A 21,372-nucleotide genomic window follows, 5' to 3' on the forward strand; every position below is an offset into this window, starting at 1 on the left:
TGTTGGGTGGAATGTTCTGTAGATATCTGCCAATTCCAATTGGTCTAGAGTCTTGTTTAGATCTTGTGTTTCTCTACTGATTCTTTGCCTAGATGATCTGTCTAATATTGACAGTGGAGTGTTCAGGTCCCCTGCTATTATGGTATTAGTGTCTATTTCCTTCTTTAGGTCTAATAGAGTTTGTTTTATAAATCTGGCTGCTCCAACATTGGGTGCGTACATATTTATGATTGTTATGTCTTCTTGATGGATCAGTCCTTTTATCATTAAGTAGTGTCCCTCATTGTCTCTTTTTATGGTTTTTAGTTTAAAGTCTATTTTGTCAGATATAAGAATAGCCACTCCAGCTCGTTTTTCTTTTCTGTTTGCATGGTAAATCTTTTTCCATCCTTTTACTCTTAGTCTGTGTGAATCTTTATGGGTGAGGTGGGTCTCTTGTAGGCAGCATATAGTTGGGTCCTGCTTTTTGATCCAGTCAGCCAGTCTGTGTCTTTTAATTGGGGAATTTAAGCCTTTAACATTAAGAGTTGTTATTGAAAGGTGTTGATTTATTCTTAGCATTTTATTGGTTGTTTGGTTGTCTTAGGTGTCTTTTGTTCCTTGCTTTCTGATTTACTGTTTGGTTTCTTTGTTTGTTGGTTCCGTAGGTTGTAGATAGTGTTTTTGTTAGCTTGTTTTCTCTTCATGAATGCCATTTTTATTGTACTAGCGGGTTTAGATTTTTCTTAGGTTTTTATGGCAGTGGTAGTTATTTTTCAGGAACCAAACCCAGTACTCCCTTGAGGATTTCTTGTAAGGGTGGTCTTGTGGTAGTGAACTCCCGCAGTTTTTGTTTGTCTGAGAAATAGACTATTTGCCCCTCATTTCGGAAGGATAGCCTTGCAGGGTAGAGTATTCTTGGCTGGCAATCTTTGTCTTTTAGTATTTTGAAAATATCATCCCATTCCTTTCTAGCTTTTAGGGTTTGTGATGAAAAGTCTGATGTTAACCTGATTGGGGCTCCCTTATAGGTGATTTGACGCTTCTCTCTTACAGCTTTTAAGATTCTTTCTTTGTCTCTGAGTTTTGCCAATTTGACTATGACATGTCTTGGAGAAGGCCTTTTTGGGTTGAATACATTTGGAGATCGTTGAGCTTCCTGGATCTGAAGATCTGTGATTTTTCCTATACCTGGGAAGTTTTCTGCCACTATTTTGTTGAATATGTTTTCAATGGAATCTCCATTTTCCTCCCCTTCTGGAATACCCATGACTCGGATATTTGAGCGCTTGAGGTTGTCTGATATCTCTCTCAGATTTTCTTCAATGTCCTTGATTCTTTTTTCTTTCTTTTTGTCTGCTTGTGTTATTTCAAACAGCCCATCTTCAAGTTCAGAGGTTCTCTCTTCAACTTCGACAAGCCTGCTGGTTAAACTCTCCGTTGTGTTTTTTATTTCGCTGAATAACTTCTTCAGTTCAGCAAGTTCTGCTACATTTTTTTTCAGGACATTGATTTCCTTGTATATTTCCTCTTTCAGATCCTGTATACTTTTCCTCATTTCATCATGATGTCTAGCTGAGTTTTCTTGTATCTCATTCAGTTTCCTTAGAATTATCACTCGAAATTCCTTATCAGTTATTTCAAGGGCTTCTTGTTCTATAGGATCTAGAGTATGAGATTTATTAACTTTTGGTGGTGTACTTTCTTGATTTTTTGTATTTCTGGTGTCTTTTTTTTGGTGTTTATTCATTGTGGCAGGGGGTTTCACAGTCCACCGGTTTAAGACTAATGACTAACTAGGATGTTGCTGTGGTTGCCAATTTGGTATGGCTCCTGCCGTGACTGCTCAGTTGGCCTCTAGTGTCTTGTGTGTGTGGTTGCCTCGGGTCTTGGGCTTCTCCGGGGATCCACCTTTCTGGTCAGCTTGTACTCTGCTGGGCTGGTGGATCACGTACCACAGGGTGTGTGATCTCTGTTGAGCTTTCACTTTCTGTACAGGACTTCTCCCCGTTCAGTGTGCTCTGGCCCAGGCTGTTAGATCGTGCAGTGGCGACCCCACCGGGTGTGTGGTTTCTGTCGAGTCTCCGCCTCCCTGGCCGCACGTCTCCCCCCTCTGTGCACACTGTGCTGGGTTGGGGCGTGTCTTCTGCACCCCTCGTCTATCAGCTGGGCCTTCAAGACCCTGCTCAGCACCGCCTCGCCCAGGAAGTCTACCAGGTTTCTGCTAGGCACAGACGACCAGTCTCTCTGGGTGCCTTTGTAGCACTGTGTAGATCTTTCTCGGGTCTTGTTCACCTTTGTATCCCCCCGGTATAAACCGAGTCTAGTGCCCGCCTGCAGCCTGCTCTCCGGCAGGTTCAAGCAGACCTGGGAACTCTCCTACCACACTATTCCCAACCAGAAATTCGTTAGGCTTTTTTCCAAACTGGTGGTCGCAGAGATGGTATCTGCCTCCCAGTAACAGGAAGTTTACCGGGGCCGGAGTCCAGGGTGTGGTGGAGTGACAGTCGGCCCGCCCGTACTTCCTAGCCCTCCCAAAACTGGTCGGGATGCCCCACACCCCCAGCCCTGCCAGAGAACCGTGGAGGGAGTGGGAGAGGAGGTCGGCCCGCAGGGTCCGGAAAGCCCCGCGCCAGGCCAAGCAAATGGGCTCAGTGATGGCCGAGCAGGGCGGAGCTGCCCGCACCTGGGAAAATGGAGGCAGCACCGGGGCAGTGAGTGGCCTGGTGGTGCAGGCGGGGAGCCGCGTGGGCATCCACCCCCCGAACAGAGCTGTGCCAGGGATCACTCACAGTGCTGTGCCAGGTCGGGCGCTCGCTCTGTCTCTGGTTTGTTGCCTTCCGTGTTCTCGGCGCTGCCGCCTCGGGCTGTTCAGTCGCGGCGCCGCTCGGGCGCTCCCAGGAGTCTTCTTTAATGCCGGCCTGAAACCTCGAATCCTGGATAGGGCAGCTGGCCGCCTTCAGTGCGGCCCCAGCCTCCGGGATCCTGGCTGCATCCACAGCAGCCCTGGCGCCGTGTTCCCTGTTTCAAGACTCACTTTTGCAGCTAAGAATCAGTTCTTTTCCTGCTCCACACTTCAAAGCTGTTGCCTGTAAATGAGGCAGCCTCTCCTGCCGGGGGCAAAGTGGCGTTGAGCCCCCACGACCGGCCAGCAGCAGCAGTCCTCCCTTAAGAGATGGCCAGAGAAAGGTCCACAAGTTTCCCGGCTGCCTGAGGCCCAGTGGCCACCTTTTCCACCTCAGCTACTCCGCGCCAGCCGCCGCAGCCGCCGCCATCTTGAAACTCCCTACAAAAACTATTGATTTTTCTTTATTGCTCTTGTATCTAGTCATTTAGCCAGACTCTTATAACTAACAATTTTTCAACTAATTCCTTGAGACTTTTCTAAGTAGACGGTTATATTATCTGCATTTTACTACATTAGTTAAAACTTAAAGTACAGATTTAAGAGTAGTAGTCATACTAGGCATTGTCGTCTAGTCCCTGATTTTAATAGTGTTCCGACATTTAATCTTCTGCTATTTCTCCATTAAATACAATGCTTCCTGGTATGTAACAACTCTGGTTTCCTTCTATTTTTACTAAAGTGAGATTTTCGATCAGAATTGGGATTTGAATTTTACCTGATGTATTTTAAGTGTTGAGATGAGTGGGTTTTTCTTATTCTGTGATAACATATTAAATTACATCATACTTCTTAAACTATCTTTACATTACTAGAATAAACTGTATTTGGCTGTTATCATTATTCTTTTAAGACATCGTTACACTGAATTTGCTAATATGCTTAATATTTGCATATATGCTCATGTGTGAGTTTAGTATATAATTTTCTTTTTTTACTGAGTTTTGAAATCTACGTATAAGTTGGGAAGCTTTCAATATTTTCTGTTTTTTTTTAAAAAAAAACGTGAATTATCTATTTCTTGAAGTTGAGATGAAATTTATTCTTAAATCTATCCAGGCCTCATTCCTTTTTAATAGAGTGGATCTTTGAAAACCTTTCAATTTCTTCTATTGTGATCTGTTTCCTTTTTTTTTTTTTTTCACCTTTCTCCTAAACTTTGATAATTGACATTTTCCTAGGAAATCATCTACTTAATCAGATTTTAAAATAGAGTTGTTCATTCTGTTCTCTTTTTAATCTTCTTTATACCAGCAGGTATTTTCTCATCTCATACCTTATGTTATTTGAGTCTTGTCTTAATCAGACTAGCCAAATATTTGTCTATTTTTATTGGTCTTTTAAAAAGCTAGCTAGCTATTATTGGCTTATTGATCAAATCTTTTTTTTTTCCCCCTTGGTTGATTGATTTCCACTTTCCCTTTTGTTAATTCCTTCTTTGTATTTATGGATTTTCCATTCCCTTGTAAACTATGGTCTTTCATGATCCATAGCAGTTTTCTTATACTTTTCCTCTTTTTGCCCTTTTTTAGTGTGAGAATTCTTTAGCTTGATCTTCCTGCACATTATAATTTAAATTTTGTTTTCTTTCTCTCTTTTTTTGTTCCTAGTAATTCTGTTTCTTTGGAGGCTAGCTAGTACTTCTGTTTGTTGAATTTGGTGAGTCTTATTCATGCTGCTAGTTTTCATAAGTGTTTGGTGATTCTTGGTTTGTTCATATTAAATGTAAATGTATTAAATATAAAATAATTAAATATTAATATATTTAATATTTATATATTATAAATATAATTTTTAATATATTTAATATTTAAATATTTTAATTTTTCATGTTAAATATATTAATTTTCTCTAGCTCAAATAAGAATCCAATTTACATGTCATTGAATCTATGTTCTGATTAAAGGATCTATTTCCTACTTATAATGGAGGAGGAGTGGGACTTGCAGGTAATTTACCTTTTAGATTTGAGACTTTCTTCCTGGAATCTCTGAGTAAATTGGGGACGCTTCTCTGCCTCTCTGGTTCCTGTATCACCTTTGCAAGGTTCCCACTACAGAGAGTTTCCTGTTTCATATATTCAGCTTTTACATACAATATAATTGTCTTGTAGTCATCCATGTGTAATTATTATAGTATTTTAATATTTTGTAGAATTACTTCTCACTACTTTTTTTTTTTTTTTTTGGAATCTTGAAACTACTTTTTTTGAAGTTTGGGGAAGAAAGGACTTTGACAGTGGAAAAAAATGGCTGTTTTTATTTTTAAAAAAGAAACAGTAGGAAAGATTTTTTATAAAGAGATAATTGCTTAGACTCCACTGTCCATAATATTGTTGATGGACTCTGTAGAATCACTTTTTTAGTAAATTGGGATGAGGCCCATCTCTCATTCTTTGTTATAATTTTCTTGCATCTTTTCTTTTGTGTATCTTTTCATTTCATGTGCTTTTAGGGTAATATAGTTAAAAATAACTATGTTTTGTATTTTGATTAGCAATCCACCAAATGTACAAATTAGTATGCGAATGATTGGCAGATTTATAATATTCAAGATTCCCTTTCCAAGACATGGGATATTGACAGGTGTATCTGTTTTTTAACTAAATTCCATGTGTTCAAGAATTGGTAACAGTTTAGGAAGATCTTCATAGTAGACAAGGGTATATTTCACAATCTCCATCACTTTTCTACCCACTTAATTAAGTACTAATAAAACATTAAGCATCTCAGGAACCAATATAGAAGAAACATTTAAAAAAAAATTATCAGTACAACTGGAAATTTGAATACTATGACTAGATATGAGGGTACTTCAGAAAGTTCATGGAAGAATAGAATTGAAAGATAATATGGTTCTTTCCATGAACTTTTTGAAGTATCCTCATATTTGATAACATCAAGGAATTATTGTTAATTTGTTAGGTGTGCTAACAATAGTTTGGTTATATTTTGATCTTTTAGACATATACACTGAAATATGATATCTGGGATTTGCTTCAAAGTTATATAAGGTAGAAAGTATATAGGAGTATGAAACAAGGTTGGCCATGAGTTGCTAGTTGTTGGGGCTGATAAGCATTGGGTTCATTATATTATTCTGTTTCCTTTTGTAGTTTGAAATTTGTTGTAATGAAAGTTAAAAATGAAAACAAATGTAGAATGTCAAAGGAAAAAACAACAAGCAAGCATAAGAAGTAGAGCAAACTGTACTTAGAGCAACAGGGAAAAATACTTTTAAAGATTAGTCTATTGTTCCTTGTCCACTTAAAGGTAAACTTTGGATCTTAAGCAAAATTACGAAGTAAGCTTGTTTATATTCTTTATTTCCAAGTGTCTTCTTTCTTCATCTTAGACCAGTACCAGTTTTCCTTCTGTTTTTTTCTGGTGCGCATTGTGCTACTGTTCACCTCTTTATTTCCAAAATTGTCAGTCATTTATACATACTGAGTGAGACATCTAGAAATGAACCTGTCCAGGATAAAGTACAAGAGAAGAATGCTTTGGGAGGAAATCAGGGATAGGAGCCAGGGAATATATATATCTGACAGGCTTTGGAAAAGTATTTGAGCATTTGGAAAAATACTGATAGAAATGTGAAAACTTTATTGGAACATTTGGAAAAACTTAAGAGTTTCATATGAAAAACACTTGATTTTATAAAAAACCGAGTGTCTGGGGACAGGGAAAGTGAAAGCTTAAACCTCTAGCATTCTAACAGAAAATAAATAGATAATCTCCAAAATGGGTGGGTCAAAAATTAGCAATGTTAGCATATTATCCAGAGAGATAGCATATTAACAGATCTGATTAAAAGAAACGTTTAACAAATTCTTAGTAGTTACTTCTGGGGAGTAGGATAAGAAGAGAGAAGGGTAGATAGATGGAACAGAGAGTTGCTGTATTTTATTATAAGCTATTCAGTAGCACAATCTGATTTTTTTAAATGTTGGCGTTTTATTTTAAGAAAAATAAAAGTTAATATTAAAAACAAACTACAGGGGGCCGGCCCTGTGGCTCACTCAGGAGAGTGCAGCACTGGGAGTGCCGAGGCCCGCGGGTTCGGATCCTGTATGGGGATGGCCATGTGCTGAGTGTGGCTGAGCGTGGTCTGGACCACACCATGCTGAGGGGGGTTGCAATCCCCTTGCCAGTCAAAAAAAAATAACTACAGGATTAGTAGAGTTGTTCTAAAGAAACATCAGAAAGAGATAAAACTAAAATTAGTCTTAATAAAATCAAGACTGTGAACTGTGACGTTGAATGAGGGAGGGAGAGGGGTCTAGCTTCACTCTCTTTACATGTGCATATCCAGTTGTGCCAGCACCAGTTGTGGGAAAGACTACTCTTTCCTTTATTGAATTTTCTTTTCACCCTTGTCAAAATCAATTGACCATAAATGTATGGGTTTATTTCTGGACTCTTATTTAGTTATATGTCTATATGCTAGTACCACACAGTCTCTGATTAATGTAGTTTTTAAGTAAGTTTTGAAATTGAGAAGTGTGAATTCTCCAACTTCATTCTTCTTTTTGAACACTGTTTTGGCTATTCTGGGTCCCTTTTGTTTATATATGAATTTTAGCATCACCTTGTCAATTTCTGCCACAAAAAAAGGCAGTTGAGATTTTGATAGGGATTGCATTAAGTCTGTAGGTCAGTTTGAAGAATATTGCTACTGTAACAATTCTTCCAATCCACAAATCCATGGATTCTTCCAACCCATGAGTATGGGCTGTCTTTTCTTTTATTTAGGTCTTCTTTCATTCTTTCAATGTTTTATAGTTTCAGTGTACAAATTTTACGTTTCCTTTGTTACATTTATTCTTCAGTATTTTATTGTTTTTGATGCTACTATAAAAGGAATGATTTTCTTAATTTTATTTTTGGATTGTTGTAGCAAGAGTATAGAAATACAATTGATTTTTGTGAATAGATCTTGTAACCTGAAATCATGATGAGCTCATTTAATTCTAATACAGTTTTGGGGTATTAGGATTTTCCATATATAAGATTATATCATCTGCAAATAGAGATAGTTTTACTCATTCCTTTCCAGTCTGGATGCCTTTCATTTCTTTTTCTTGCCTAACTGCTCTGGCTAGAGCCTTCAGTACAAAGTTGAATAGAAGTGGCAAGAGTGAACATCCTTGTCTTATTCCTGATTTTAGGGAGAAAGCATTGTCTTTCACCATTAAGTATGATGTTAGCTGTGGATTTTTCTTAGATGCCCTGTATCAGGCTGAGGAGTTTCTTTTCTATTCCTACTTTGGTGAATGTTTTTATCATGAAAGGGTTTTGATTTTGTCAAATACTTTGTCTGTGTCTATTGAGATGTTACTTGGTTTTTGTTCTTCATTCTATTAATAGTATATTATATTGATTGATTTTCATATGTTGAACCGTTCCTGCATTCCTGAGATAAATTATACCTGGTTATTGTTTTTATATGTTGCTAGATTCAGTTTGCTAGTATTTTGTTAAATATTTTTGCATCTGTATTCATAAGGGATGTTGGCTGTAATTTTCTTGTGATGTCTTCATTTGGATTTAGTATTAGGGTAATTGGTGACATAGAATGAGTTGGGAAGTGTTCCCTACTCTTCCGTTTTTTAGGAAGAGTTTGTGAAGTATTGGTTTTGATTCTTCTTTAAATGTTTGATGGAATTCACCAGTAAAGCCTGGGCTTGTGGGGAGTTTTTTGACTACTCATTCAATCTTTTTACATTTATAAGTCTATTCAGATTTCATATTTCTTCTTGAGTAATGTTTTTCAATTTGAAAAATATAAAGCAAGTGCAAGGTTGTAAGTATATATAAGGCAGTCTGATAAATCCCACATTGCGTGTAAAAATCCATCCTGCTACTAATTCACGGGAATCAACTTGAAACTCATACTGTTTAACAATTCAGTTTTTTAAAATGTGATTTTTCAAAAGAGTTTTGTCAATGTCTTTTTATTTGCATTATGTTATAATCTTACTCCATACAGGCTTGGAATTTAAGGTTTTTGTTTTTTTTTTTTCTTTTTCTTTTTTTGTGTTGCTTATATCACAGCAGCAATGCAGCAAGTCTTGGAAAACCTCACAGAGCTGCCTTCATCTACAGGAGCAGAAGAAATTGACCTAATTTTCCTCAAGGGGATTATGGAGAATCCTATTGTAAAATCACTTGCCAAGGTATACTGGTTTATTTATAAGATTACTGAATTGTTTTGGAAATTGTTTTTACAAAGTCTTTTCAACTATCACTATTTTAGAACTGGTTACTGTACTTTAGCCTTAATTAGCAAATAATAACACTTATCACACAATGAAATCTTAGCATAGGCAAAAATTAGGCTTCTTTGGCCTTTTCTATTCTGACTTTAAATACAGGATGAAATGACTGTTAGTTTAGGCCTAACACATTTAAAGTTTAAAGAATTCTTTACTATACAGGTCGTGTTATAACAAGGCCTGTGAAAAAGATTCAGCTCCCATATCTGTTTCCAACAACATCAAAGTATTGATTTTCTTCCTGACTTCCTTTATCCAGTACTTTTTTGAACTCTTGTTTTTTCTTGTATAACCTTGATATTTCAAGTGTGCTTCCATAGTCAACTCTGGAATAATCTTCTTAACTCATTCACAAATATACTTTTACAACCATTTTTTTGGTGCAGTTTCATTTTGCATATTATTTCCCCTTAATAATTTTTGTAAACATCAGTATAGCTTAGTGTACGAGGGTACTTCATAAAGGTCATAGAAAAATAGAATTAAAAGATAATATGAATCTTTCCATGAAGTTTTTGAAGTACCCTTGTGTTAACTAATACACAGTCCTGCTATCTCAGTAGAGTTCCCCCAAATGATTCTCGCTTCAAGAACCTATGCCACATGCCCTCTCTGACCTTTTCTTTGTATAGCAATCTTGTTGCTCCTTTTGCTTTTTGCACTCCAAGAATGTTCACTTTACTCTCTCCTGTGATCTTTTTTTAGCCACAGTCTATTACTTGTTTTCTTGCAAGACTTCTGAAAAATCATACCTTTTATAAAGTTTTTTATTAGTAGGAGTGAGTTAATGATGCAAATCCTTTATTTTATTCACACACTTACTCATGCTATAGTCACATGGTATAAAGGCTCCTAAGTAGAAACAAAATCCACTGGTAGATCACTCAACTGGAATTTTTATTTTAATCATTTTTGAGTGCAGTCTTTCCAAAATTTATTAGATATTCCTATATTTTAATAATAATTTTTAGGATATTATTTACTTTTTGTTTCAATCTTATAAATATCAATCACTCTACTGAGTAGTAGCTTCAGGGTCTGTTGAATTAAGTAGGAGCTGTTTAAGCCTATATTATATGGCTTACACTGGGTTCTTATTGGTATCTTTAAAAGGTTTTCACTCTTCCCTTCATGTCATACTGTTAATTGTCAGTTTTTATTGTCCATTTTTATGTTTATTGTCCTTGTCCATTTATCTTTTATATCTATCTCCATGTTTATTTAATTTATGGCTTTTGATCTGTAGATTCAGAAACTATATAGTATGTTCGGAATTTTACAACACGCTTGTAGTTTACAAAAGCCTTTATGTTATACAGTTTTATCTTTGCAACAACTTTATGAATTGAAAACTGAGATTCAAAGTAGATAAATGATTTGCCGAAGGTCACTTTGCTAGTAAATGACAGATAAGGTTTAGGCCAGGTGTTCTGTCTTCAAATTATGTGCTCTGTCTACTACAACACAGGGTATTGTGGTGTGTGTGTGTGTGTGTGTGTGTGTGTGTGTGTGTGTGTGTGTGTGTGTGTGTGTGTGTGTGTGTGTGTGTGTGTGTGTGTGTGTGTGTGTGTGTGTGTGTGTGTGTGTGTGTGTGTGTGTGTGTGTGTGTGTGTGTTCGTGTTCTTAAGAACTTCTATGGGTAAAAATATATTGGTTTTGTGCCACGGATGTTGGCCTTTCCAAAGATCATCCTGTTGATTATTCTTAACATGTAAAATGATTGGATGACTTTTAAGCAGGTAAGGTGCTCCTGTACTCTTTTGATGGTAAACATGAAACAAAGAACAGAACCACCCAATAACATCCAACATTCAAGGAGATTCTCAATAAATAAAAGCAGTGGTAGTTCAGTACTCCCATAATGTAGGTAAAGAAATCCCAGGAGTAAAGGAGGACTTCTGCTTCCAATTAAGTCACAACGGACAACACTCTCAGTACAACAAGTAGGAAAAAAAGAAAGAGGCATACATTGCTAGACATGCAGAGACACAGGAACATGAGAAAAACAACAGAAGCAGTCCTATGCGTGGTCCTTTTATTAGTTTGTAAACAAGGATTTAAAAATAACTTATTAATATATATTTTTAATTGTAGAAAAGAGAGACAAAATGAAGCCATATAAAATATTACTAGAAAATTGGAATCAAAACTACAGTATCTGAAATTACCTCATCTGATGGGTTTTATAGAAGAACAGACACAGCAGAAGAGGGAAATACTGAATTTGAAGACAGTTCAATAGAAAACATCCAAACTGAAACTCATAGAGAAGAAAGAATGAAAAAGGTCAGAGAATATGTGAGACATACTGAAAAGATCTAATGTACGTGTAATTAATATCCCAGAAAGAGAGGGGAGGGGGAAAAAGAAATAGTTGAAAGTACATTGACCAAGAATTTTAGGAACAAATGAGTAACATCAGCTAACAGATTCAAGAAGCCAAGTGAACCCTTTAGCAGGAGAAATATGTAAAGAAAAACATTGCTAGGAACATCATAGTCAAAATCTCGAAAATCAAAGACAAAATGAAAATTTGTAAAGCAACCAGAGAAAAAAAGGCACATCACCTTTAAGGAGAAACAATAAGACTAACAGGTTGCAATAAAACAGGAACTATGAAAGTCAGAGTAGATTGAGATCTTTAAAGTGCCAAAAGAAAAACACTGCTGACCTTGTATTCCCTATCTAGCTAAGGCAACCTTTATAAGTGAAAGCAAAACAAAGATTTTTTTTTCAGACAAACAAAATGTGAGAAAATTTACCTTCATCTACTCTACAAGAAATGCAAGGGGAAGTTCTTCTAACAGAAAGAATGACAAACAAAAGAAGGGAATATTAATGGATAAATATAAAATAATATTGATTTTAGGATGAAATAATAGTATTTTGTGACACATATATACATGAAATATGGTACCCCAAAAAGAGGGCAAGACTTAATGAGTTGAACAATTCTAAGATTCTTTCATTGTTCAGGAAGTGATAGAAGTAATGGCTTAAAGTAGAGTGTAAAATTTCAAGGATGCATTTTAAAATCTTTAGGTTAACCACCGAAAGTAAAATTATAAGAATGAACGTATTCTACTCAAGCCACAAGGGAGAAAAAATAGTCTGGAATTACTCTTACTCCAGAAACAACTAGAAAAGTTGTTCCGATGGACATTGGACAACAGGCAGCACAGAGAGAAAGGAAACAAATGAGGTCAGCCTTATGAAACTATCTGGCGATAGTTTCTAGACTGCAGTGCAGAAGGGAAAAAAAAAAAAAAAACAGAGTCTTGATAGAGCTTGAAATTCTGGAAGATGAGGTGATTGGAATTTGTGGGGCAGAATATCAAAAAGGAAGATACAGAACACAGAAAAAGCTCTAGAGATCTACAGAGGGATGCCCTGTGTCTTTGGCTGAGTACTGACCTGCACATATAGGAGGTAAGCCTCTAGAGTCCAAGGAAAGATCCAATGGAAAGTAGTAGGCCAAACAATTTCCAGAGCTCACACAGAATGGAGAATCATTTACATTCCCACTAGCCTGATTGGAGGATCCTCGTAATACAGATGACATTGGGCAGAATTCACAACCAGTGTGCTGTAGCAGACCAACCTTGGAAACTAATACAGACCACAGCAGAAGTAACTAAAAATCAATAACAAAGTTACCTGAAAAAAAATCCCCAAATACATGGAAATTAAAATAACATGCTTCTAAATAATTCTGAGTCAAAGAAGAAATCACAAAGAACCATAGAAAATATTTTGAACTGAATGAAAATACATATCAAAACTGGTGGAGTGCAGCAAAATAATAGAGGAAAAATGCCTATGTTAAAAAAGAGAGCAATATCTTGAAGTCAGTGATTAAAGTGTTAACCTTAAGAAAATAGAAAAAGAAATTTAACCCAAAATAAGCAGAAGGAAGTAAATAATAAAGATAAAAATGGACATTAGAAAGACAAAAACAGAGAAAAATCAATATAACTTTGAATATATCAATAAAATTGATAAATTTCTAGCTAGACTCAAATTACCAATATCAAGAATGAACAAAAGGACAGTAAAAATCCAACAGACCTTGCAGGGGTAATAAATATTATGAACAACTTTGATAATAAACATGACAACTTAGACGAAATTGACTAATTCCTTTTTTTCCCACCTTTATTGAAATAGAATTGACAATAAATTGACTAATTCCCTGAAAAACACAGAACTATTAAATCCCACACAAGGATAACTCAAATGGCCACATATCTGTTTTTTTTTTTTTTGATTGAGTATTTATAGTTTAAAACCTTCCTACAAAAGAAGCTTCAGACCCAAATGACTTCACAAGTAAATTCTATCAAACATTTAAGGAAGAAATAATAACAACTCTACATGATTTCTTCTAGAAAAAAGGATGAGAACGGAAACTTCCTATTGTTTTATGAAGCTAACATTACACTGAATATCAAAACCAGCTAAAGATATTTCAAGGCAACTACAGAGTAGCATTCCTGATGAACATAGACTTGAAGTTCTTGAGAAAATATTAGCAAGCCAAATACAGCAACATACAAAAAGTGTAATACCCCGTTACCAAGTGAGTTTTGTCTTAGAAATACAAGATTGCCTTAACATTTCAAAACCAATCAATGTATGTCACCATTTTAACAGACACGATAAGAAGAACTGTTTGATTATGTTAATAGTTGCAGGAAAAGTATTTTACAACATTTAACATTAATTTCTTATCAAAACTCAGCAGGCTAGGAATAGCAGTAAACTGCCTCAACTTGACAAAAGGCATCTATTAAAACAAAAAACAAAAAAACGTATAGTTAACATCACAATTCATGGCAGAAGACAGAATGCTTTCCTTCTAAGATGAGAAGCAAGATGAGGGGCCCACTTTCATCACTTTTGTTCATCTTCATACTAGGGGTCCCAGCTAGTGCAAAAAGGCAAGGAAAAATATGTAAATAAAAAGTACACAGATTGAAAAAGAAAAAATAAACCCTTGGTTATTCAAGGATGACATTATCATCTATATTAAAAATCCTAAGAATCTACACAATAAAAGCCTTCTAGAACTAATAAGTTAGAACTGATAAGTGAGTTTATCAAGGTCACAGTATACAAGATATACATAAATCAATTGTATTTTTATATACTAGCAATGAACAATTGGAAATTGTAATTCAAGAAAATAGAGATAAACTTAACAAAATGTGTGCAAGATATATATATATATATACACACACACACTCAAAACTAAAACATTGGTGAAATTAAAGAAGGCATAAATACCTATATACATACATAAATGAAGGGATTTGAAGACTCAATACTCTTAAGATATCAATTCTCCCCATACTGATCTATAGATTCAGCATAATCCCTGTCAGAATTGCAGGAAAGTGATAAGATGATACTAGAATTCATAAGGACCTAGACTAGCCAAAACAATTTTGAAACAGAACAAAATTTGAAGTCTTGAACAACCTGATGTCAAAGATTATTATGACCCTACAGTGATGAAGACAATGTAGTATCAGCATTTAGATGGCACAGAAGAATTAGTTCAGAAAGAGACTAACACATATATGGTCAACTGCTTTTTGTTAATAATGCTTTGGCAGTTCAAAGGAGAAATGGTAGTTTTTTCAATAAATGTTGCTGGAACGATTAAATATTCATATGTAAAAAAATGAACATTGTCCTTTTCCTCACAGTATATGTAGAGGTTAGCTCAAAGTAGCTCATAGATCTATAAGTAAGAGCTAAGACTATCAAAACTCCTAAAAGAACACATAGGGAAAAATTTTTGTGAGTTAGGGTTAGACAAATACTTTTTTGTTTAATTGGCAAATAAAAATTGTATATGTTTATCATATACATGTTGTTTTGAAATATGTGTACATTGTAGAATGACGAAGAGCTAATTAACACGTGTTACTTTACATAAGATTTTTTAGATAAGACATAAAAAGCATGAAGTGTCTGAAGGTGGGCCAAAAGTAAAGTGCCCACCAAACTGAGGAGGTATTTTAAGATTGAAAAATGAAGCACGCACTTCTATGCAGTAAGGCAAAGAATTTTCTTTAAAGGGTAATCTACTTACAGCATGATGGATCAGGCAGGTGATGACCCAGAAGCATAGGCAAAGTTTCTCCATGCCACCTCTTGGTTGAGCCCAAGTTTATATAGGTAATTCACACAAAGCAGTGGAAAAAGCCAAGAAGCAACTACTAGCTAAGAAACAAGCTAATGTTGCTAATCCCAAATGTCAATGACAATGCTTACTATCTTTGATGGTTTTGTGATGCACGTAGCCAGACCAGCTGTTGTAATACCACTACTTAATCATTAAGTTCCTTCTTTGAAGTTGGCAAGCTGTTTCTAAGTATTGTTCTAACTACTTTACCCCTAGTTACTGTATAGCTTTTGTGGGCAGGGTTCATAAAAAGGACATAGCAAGTGGTAAGGGCTTCAAGGTGGAATAACTTAGACAGTCTCACACAAAGCTTAACAAAAAGTCTGATAAATTAGATTTTAACAAGAGTAAGAAACTTACTCTTCAGAAGTGCCATGTGAAAAGGCAAGCTACACACTGGGAGAAAATATTTGCAAAATGTATATCCTAAGAAGGAAGCTGCTCATTTGTTGCTAGTAGTAATGCAAAATGGTATATAACTACGTTGTAAGACAATTGGAGTTTCTTAAAAAGCTAAACATGATCTTACCGTACAGTCCAGCAATTGTACTGTTTGGTATTTACCCAAGTGAGTCGATAATTTATGTCCACACAGAAACCAGCACATGAGTGTTTATATCAACGTTATTCATAATTGTCAAAACTTGGAAGCAACCAAGATGTTCTTCAATAGATGAATGGATAAACAAGGTGTGGTACATCCATATAAAGGAATATTATTCAGCAATAAAAAGAAATGAGCTATGAAGATATTAAAGAACATAGAGGAACCCTAAATGCATATTGCTAAGTATGATTCCAACTATGTGACATTCTTGAAAAAGCAAAAACTATAGAGACAATGTAAAAAAATCAGTAGTTGCCAGGGTTTTGAAGGGCAAGTGGTGGGAGGGAGGGATAAATAGGTGGAGCAGGGGGAGATTTTTTTAGGGCAGTGAAACTATTCTGTATGATACTGTAAAGGTGGGTAGATAACATGCATTTATAAAAACCCATGGAACTGTATAGCACAAAGAGCAAACCACATGTATGTATGTGAACTACATTATGTAACTATGTATATGTTTATATGCAAACTATAGACTTTAGTTATTAATAATTTATTAATATTGGTTCATTAATTGTAACAAATTTACCACACTAATGCAAGGTGTGGGAATTCTCTACTTTCTGCTCAATTTTCTGTAAATCTAAAAGTTTATCAACTAAAGTCCATAGTTTACATTACAGTTCACTCTTTGTGTTGTTTGTGTATGTAATGTCTTTATCTGGTTTTGGTATCAGAGTAATGCTGGCCTCATAGAATGAGTTAGGAAATATTTCCTTTACTCCTATTTTATTGAAGAAATTGTAAAGAATCAATATAATTTCTTCCTTAAATGTTTGGTAGAATTTACCAGTGAACCCATCTGGGCCTGATGCTTTCTGTTTTGGAAGGTATTAATTATTGTTTCAATTTTTTTGAGAGATATAGGGCTATTCATATTATCTATATCTCCTTTTGTATGTTTTGGTAGATTATATCTTTCAAGGAGTTGGTCCATTCATCTGCCTGATTAAATTTGTGGGCATAGAATTGTTCATGCCTTTTTTCTCAAGTTTCCTAGAGTGGAAGATTAGATTATTGATTTAGATCTTTCTTCTTTTCTAATGTATGCATTCAATGCTATAAAAGTAGTGTTTATAGGGAAATTAATAGCACTGAATGCGTATATTAGAAAAGAAGAAAGATCTAACATGCAACAGTTGACGATTGACATATGGGTTTATTTTTGGACTTTCAGTTCTATCCCATTGATTTATTTGTCTAAGCACTGATTTGGTAACTGTTGCTTTTAGTAAGTTTTCGAATCTGGAAGTGTGAGTCCTCCTGCTTTGTTCTTTTTTAGAATTGCTTTAGCTATTCCAGGTCCCTTGCAATTCCATAAGAATTTTAGAATCACTGTCAGTTTCTTTAAAGTCACCTGGGATTCCTGTAGGTATTAATTGAATCTATAGATCATTCTGAGGAGTACTGCCATTTAATAATGTTAAGTCTTTTAATCCATTAACATGGGATGATTTTCCATTTGTTTAAATCTTTAATTTCTTTCAACAATGTTTTGTAGTTTTCAGAGTATAAGTTTTGTACTTCTTTGTTTAAATTTATTTCTAGGCATTTGATTTTTTGATGCTATCATGAATGGAATTATTTTCTTAATTTCATTTTCAGATTTTTTAATGCTAGTGTATAGAAATCGTTGATCTTGTATCCTACAACCTTGCTGAACTAGTTTATTGGTTCTAATAGTTTATCAGTCCTTAGGATTTTCTAAACATGAGATCATGTCATCTATGAATAAAGATAGTTAGCTCTTTCTTTCCAATCAAATGCCTTTTTTTTTTTGGCCTAATTGCACTGGGTATAACTTCTAGTACAAATGTCGAATAAAAGTGATGAGATCACACATTCTTGTCTTGTTCTAGTAAATATAGTGTAGGGTATGGGTTTATGCTGCCTGTTCTAAACCTGGATTTTTTTGTGTAAGATTTCATATCGGTACCTATAGAGCAAACTCATTCTTTGTAAAGGTGCCATAATAGTTTATTGTGTGGATATACAAGTTTTCTTTAGTCAGCCTCCTGATAGATATTTAGATGGCCTTTTCTCTTAAATGCTGTAATACACATACATAGTCTTCTACATATTTTTTTGCACATATATGTTTATATCTTTAAGATAAATTTTTGGAAGAATCACTGTATTTTTGGTAGCTATGGTCAAATTACTCAACAGTGTATGTTCTCACTAGGAAAAATGTGTGAGAGTGCTTGTCTACTCTCATTTTTGCCAACATGGTATGTTATCAGAATTTTTATCTTTGCCAATCTGATAAGGAGAAAAAGGGTTTTTATCATTCTAGTTTGTACTTTTTTTTTTTTTATGATGAGTGAGGTTTTATTTTGTATATTTAAGAGGTATTGGCATTTCCCTTTCTGTGACTTTTTTATTCATATTCTGCTCATTTCTCTTAATGGGTTATTGGTCTTTTTCTTATTGGTTTGTAGAAATCCTTTATATGTAGGGAAATTAGCCCTTTGTCTTTAATATGGTTTGTAAGTATTTTAACCTGAGTTTATGATTTGTATTTTAACTTTGATGATGAGAAGAAATTTTAAATGTTCATGTAGTGAATTTTATTGGGCTTTTGCGGGGCGGGGGGGGGGGTTGATATAATTAATAGCTTCCAGATAGTTAGAATGGTCTTTCCCACTCAAAGATTATAAAAATGTTCTATTTTTTCTAAAAACTATTAAAGCTAAGCTTTCAAAAAAATTTTCTTTTTCTTTTTAAAAATGTATAACAGATTTCCTTTTCTAGTTTTTTGACATCTGTGTGATTTACTTAATTCTACACATATCTTTGAGTGGCTCAGCAGTGTTATTTAGAAGTTCCCTGACTACCTTGATATTTAACTTATCTAATATAGGAATTTGAACTCCTGATGGTTAACTAGGTGATTTCTGACAAGTTCTTTACGCATTAGAGAATTCCATTATAATTTATTTATACTTAGTTCATCCATTTTTTTTCCCAGAACAAAGCTCATCCTTTTTGATATAATGTATTCAGAAGCAAAATAGAAATTGAGTTCTCTATTCTCTCTGTCTCATTTCTACTTTCTGCTGAAATTCTTTTTTTTTTTTTTTTGAATAGTTGTGGATTTATCTTGATCTTTTGTGTTTTAGCCTTTAGAATAAAAGAAGAGGATGACTCTTGACCACAGCCAAACTTATTTCCCATTTACTTAGCTTTTTCGAGAAATATTTAATAAACAGCGACTATATACTTAGCCCTGTTCTAAGAAGATAGAAACAAAATTTGTGATATGGGCCTTGCTTTTTAAGAGGCAAAGGCAAGTTAATATGCATACTAATAATACTAGTATTATTAGAAAATAGTATTTGTCACTTCAGATGTAGCCTACAATTTTGTTAAAAAAAAGTTTTTTGTTTACAATTGTGGTTGAACTGTGCTTGGGTGAAATACCCAGAAGTTCTGAAAGAACTTTTTCTTCTCTGCAGTTTATTTTTCTAAGGTGCAGTGGTGAATAGGATTTTCAGAACTGGACGTACAAGAAGGCTAGGCCATATTTGCATCAGCTCCAAGTGTTCTGCAATGCCAGTCATGCATGTTCTTCTAGCCACTCGTGACAAGTGTAATATATTTTTATTGAGTTATGTTAGTTTTCTAATAATGCTTTTTTTTTAAAGGAAACAAGACCCATTTATTCAAACAGCATACGGCTCATCTGCCCCTCTGGTTAGTTTTTAATGTTTCCTTTGTCTTTTTTAATTTGATTAGTTAAATTCTAGTTGATACATGCCTCATGAAAGCTACTAAATAAATTCTGACTTCTAAGTGAATTAGAGCTCCCAAGTTTATTCACAATATCTCAGACCTTAAAAACTTACATATTAATAAGAGAGTAAATATAGTAACTAGAGGCTAGGAAGGGGCGGGGGATAGTGAGAGGTTGGTTAATGGACACAAAATTACAGCTAGATGGGAAAAATAAGTTCTAGTGGTGTACACTAGTGCTAGGCATCTATAATTAACAATAATTTATTGTATTTTTAAATGGCTAGAAGAGCGTAAATGTTCTCATCACAAAGAAATGATAAATTTTTGCAGTGATGAATTTGCTCACTACACTGATTTGATCACTACACATTATATACATGTATTAAAGTATAACTCTGTATCCCATTAATATATACAATTAATACATTTCAATTAAAATAAATAATTTTAAAACCTACATATTAATAAATATGGACCTGCATTTGCTTTCGTGGAAAAAGTAAAATGATCTTGATTGGACCCAAATGTAGTTCAGATATTGGTTTTCCATGTTAATATAATTATGGTTACCGTTTCACTGAAAAACTCCCTGAGAATTTCTGTATTTTTTAGTGAGATTCTTTCTTCCCATAGAACCAGTCTCTGAGGTTGATATGAAAAAATCTTCAGGTATGTTTGAGTTTTTTTTATAACATGGTCCTGCCCTCCCACTTGACTTAATTTTTCTGTGTTGCCATTAGTCTTTTCACATTCCCACTTGTCCTTGCCCAATTCGGGAGCAATAGGTAGGTGCACATAAAAAGGAATAGAGGGATATTAGTGTTTTCAAGTCAGTGATAATTTCTGTTCCTTTACTTGTCCTGAAGCCCTGAATTAAACCAAAGTCTCCCAATGTCTGAAGTACTGCTACCAGAATGAAATTCTGCAATTTGCAACAACATGGATGAACTTAGAGAGAATTATGTTAAGTAAAATAAGCCAGGCACAAAAAGAGAAATACCACATGTACTCATAAGTGGGAGCTAAAAAAAGAAAGAAAGAAAGAAAGATACAACAATCACAGTTATTCACTGAACTTTCAGAAGGAGAGACTGGAACTGAGGCTACCAGAGGTGTGTGGGGGGGGTTGGGGAGGTTAGCAAGAAATTGGTAAAGGGCCACAAAATATGATTACATTGTGTAATGTTGAATATACTAATTATCCTGATTTGAGCATCCCCTACTACACACAGGTATTGATATTCAACACTGTATCCCACAGATATGTACAATCAGTTATGTTTCAATAAATAAAAAAAAGTACTGCTACCATGTGCTAATCATGTAACAGGATATTACGGAAAATATGTTGATGTAGTACCTGAAAGCAATAAGCCAGTCATTACCTGTTTCCTAGAAATGCAGATGGTCTTTATAGCTCTTACTTAGAACAAAGGAATGAAAGTTGGAGCAACAGGGTGGTATTCTGAACCACTGGAGTATAAAATAACTATGGGAGTAGGTTTGGTGAAACAGTTAACATATATAGACTGGAAGAGCCATGCTATCAAGCAACAACTAAACTAGCAGTCAGGGAGAGCATATGTCATACATTTAAGTGAATGAAATAATGCATCATATATTGGATTGAATAATTAACTGCAAGATGATGTTAGAGTGGTCTCTGTATAGTG

The 21,372-nt window shown here is 34.8% G+C and overlaps 1 protein-coding gene across 4 annotated transcripts in view; it reads left to right on the top strand.

Annotated features, from left to right (window-relative positions):
- Positions 1 to 21,372, top strand: part of PALS2 (protein associated with LIN7 2, MAGUK p55 family member) — a 113,496-nt gene that overhangs the window by 44,478 nt on the left and 47,646 nt on the right. For all 4 annotated transcript variants that reach the window (XM_063098553.1, XM_063098555.1, XM_063098554.1 and 1 more), the window contains one exon: positions 8,944 to 9,062. In XM_063098553.1, the coding sequence (XP_062954623.1) occupies positions 8,946 to 9,062 (117 nt within the window). In that variant the 5' untranslated portion in view covers positions 8,944 to 8,945. The remainder of the gene's footprint in view (positions 1 to 8,943; positions 9,063 to 21,372) is intronic.

Source organism: Cynocephalus volans, chromosome 6, assembly GCF_027409185.1.
Source record: "Cynocephalus volans isolate mCynVol1 chromosome 6, mCynVol1.pri, whole genome shotgun sequence".
Taxonomy (NCBI): Eukaryota; Metazoa; Chordata; class Mammalia; order Dermoptera; family Cynocephalidae; genus Cynocephalus; species Cynocephalus volans.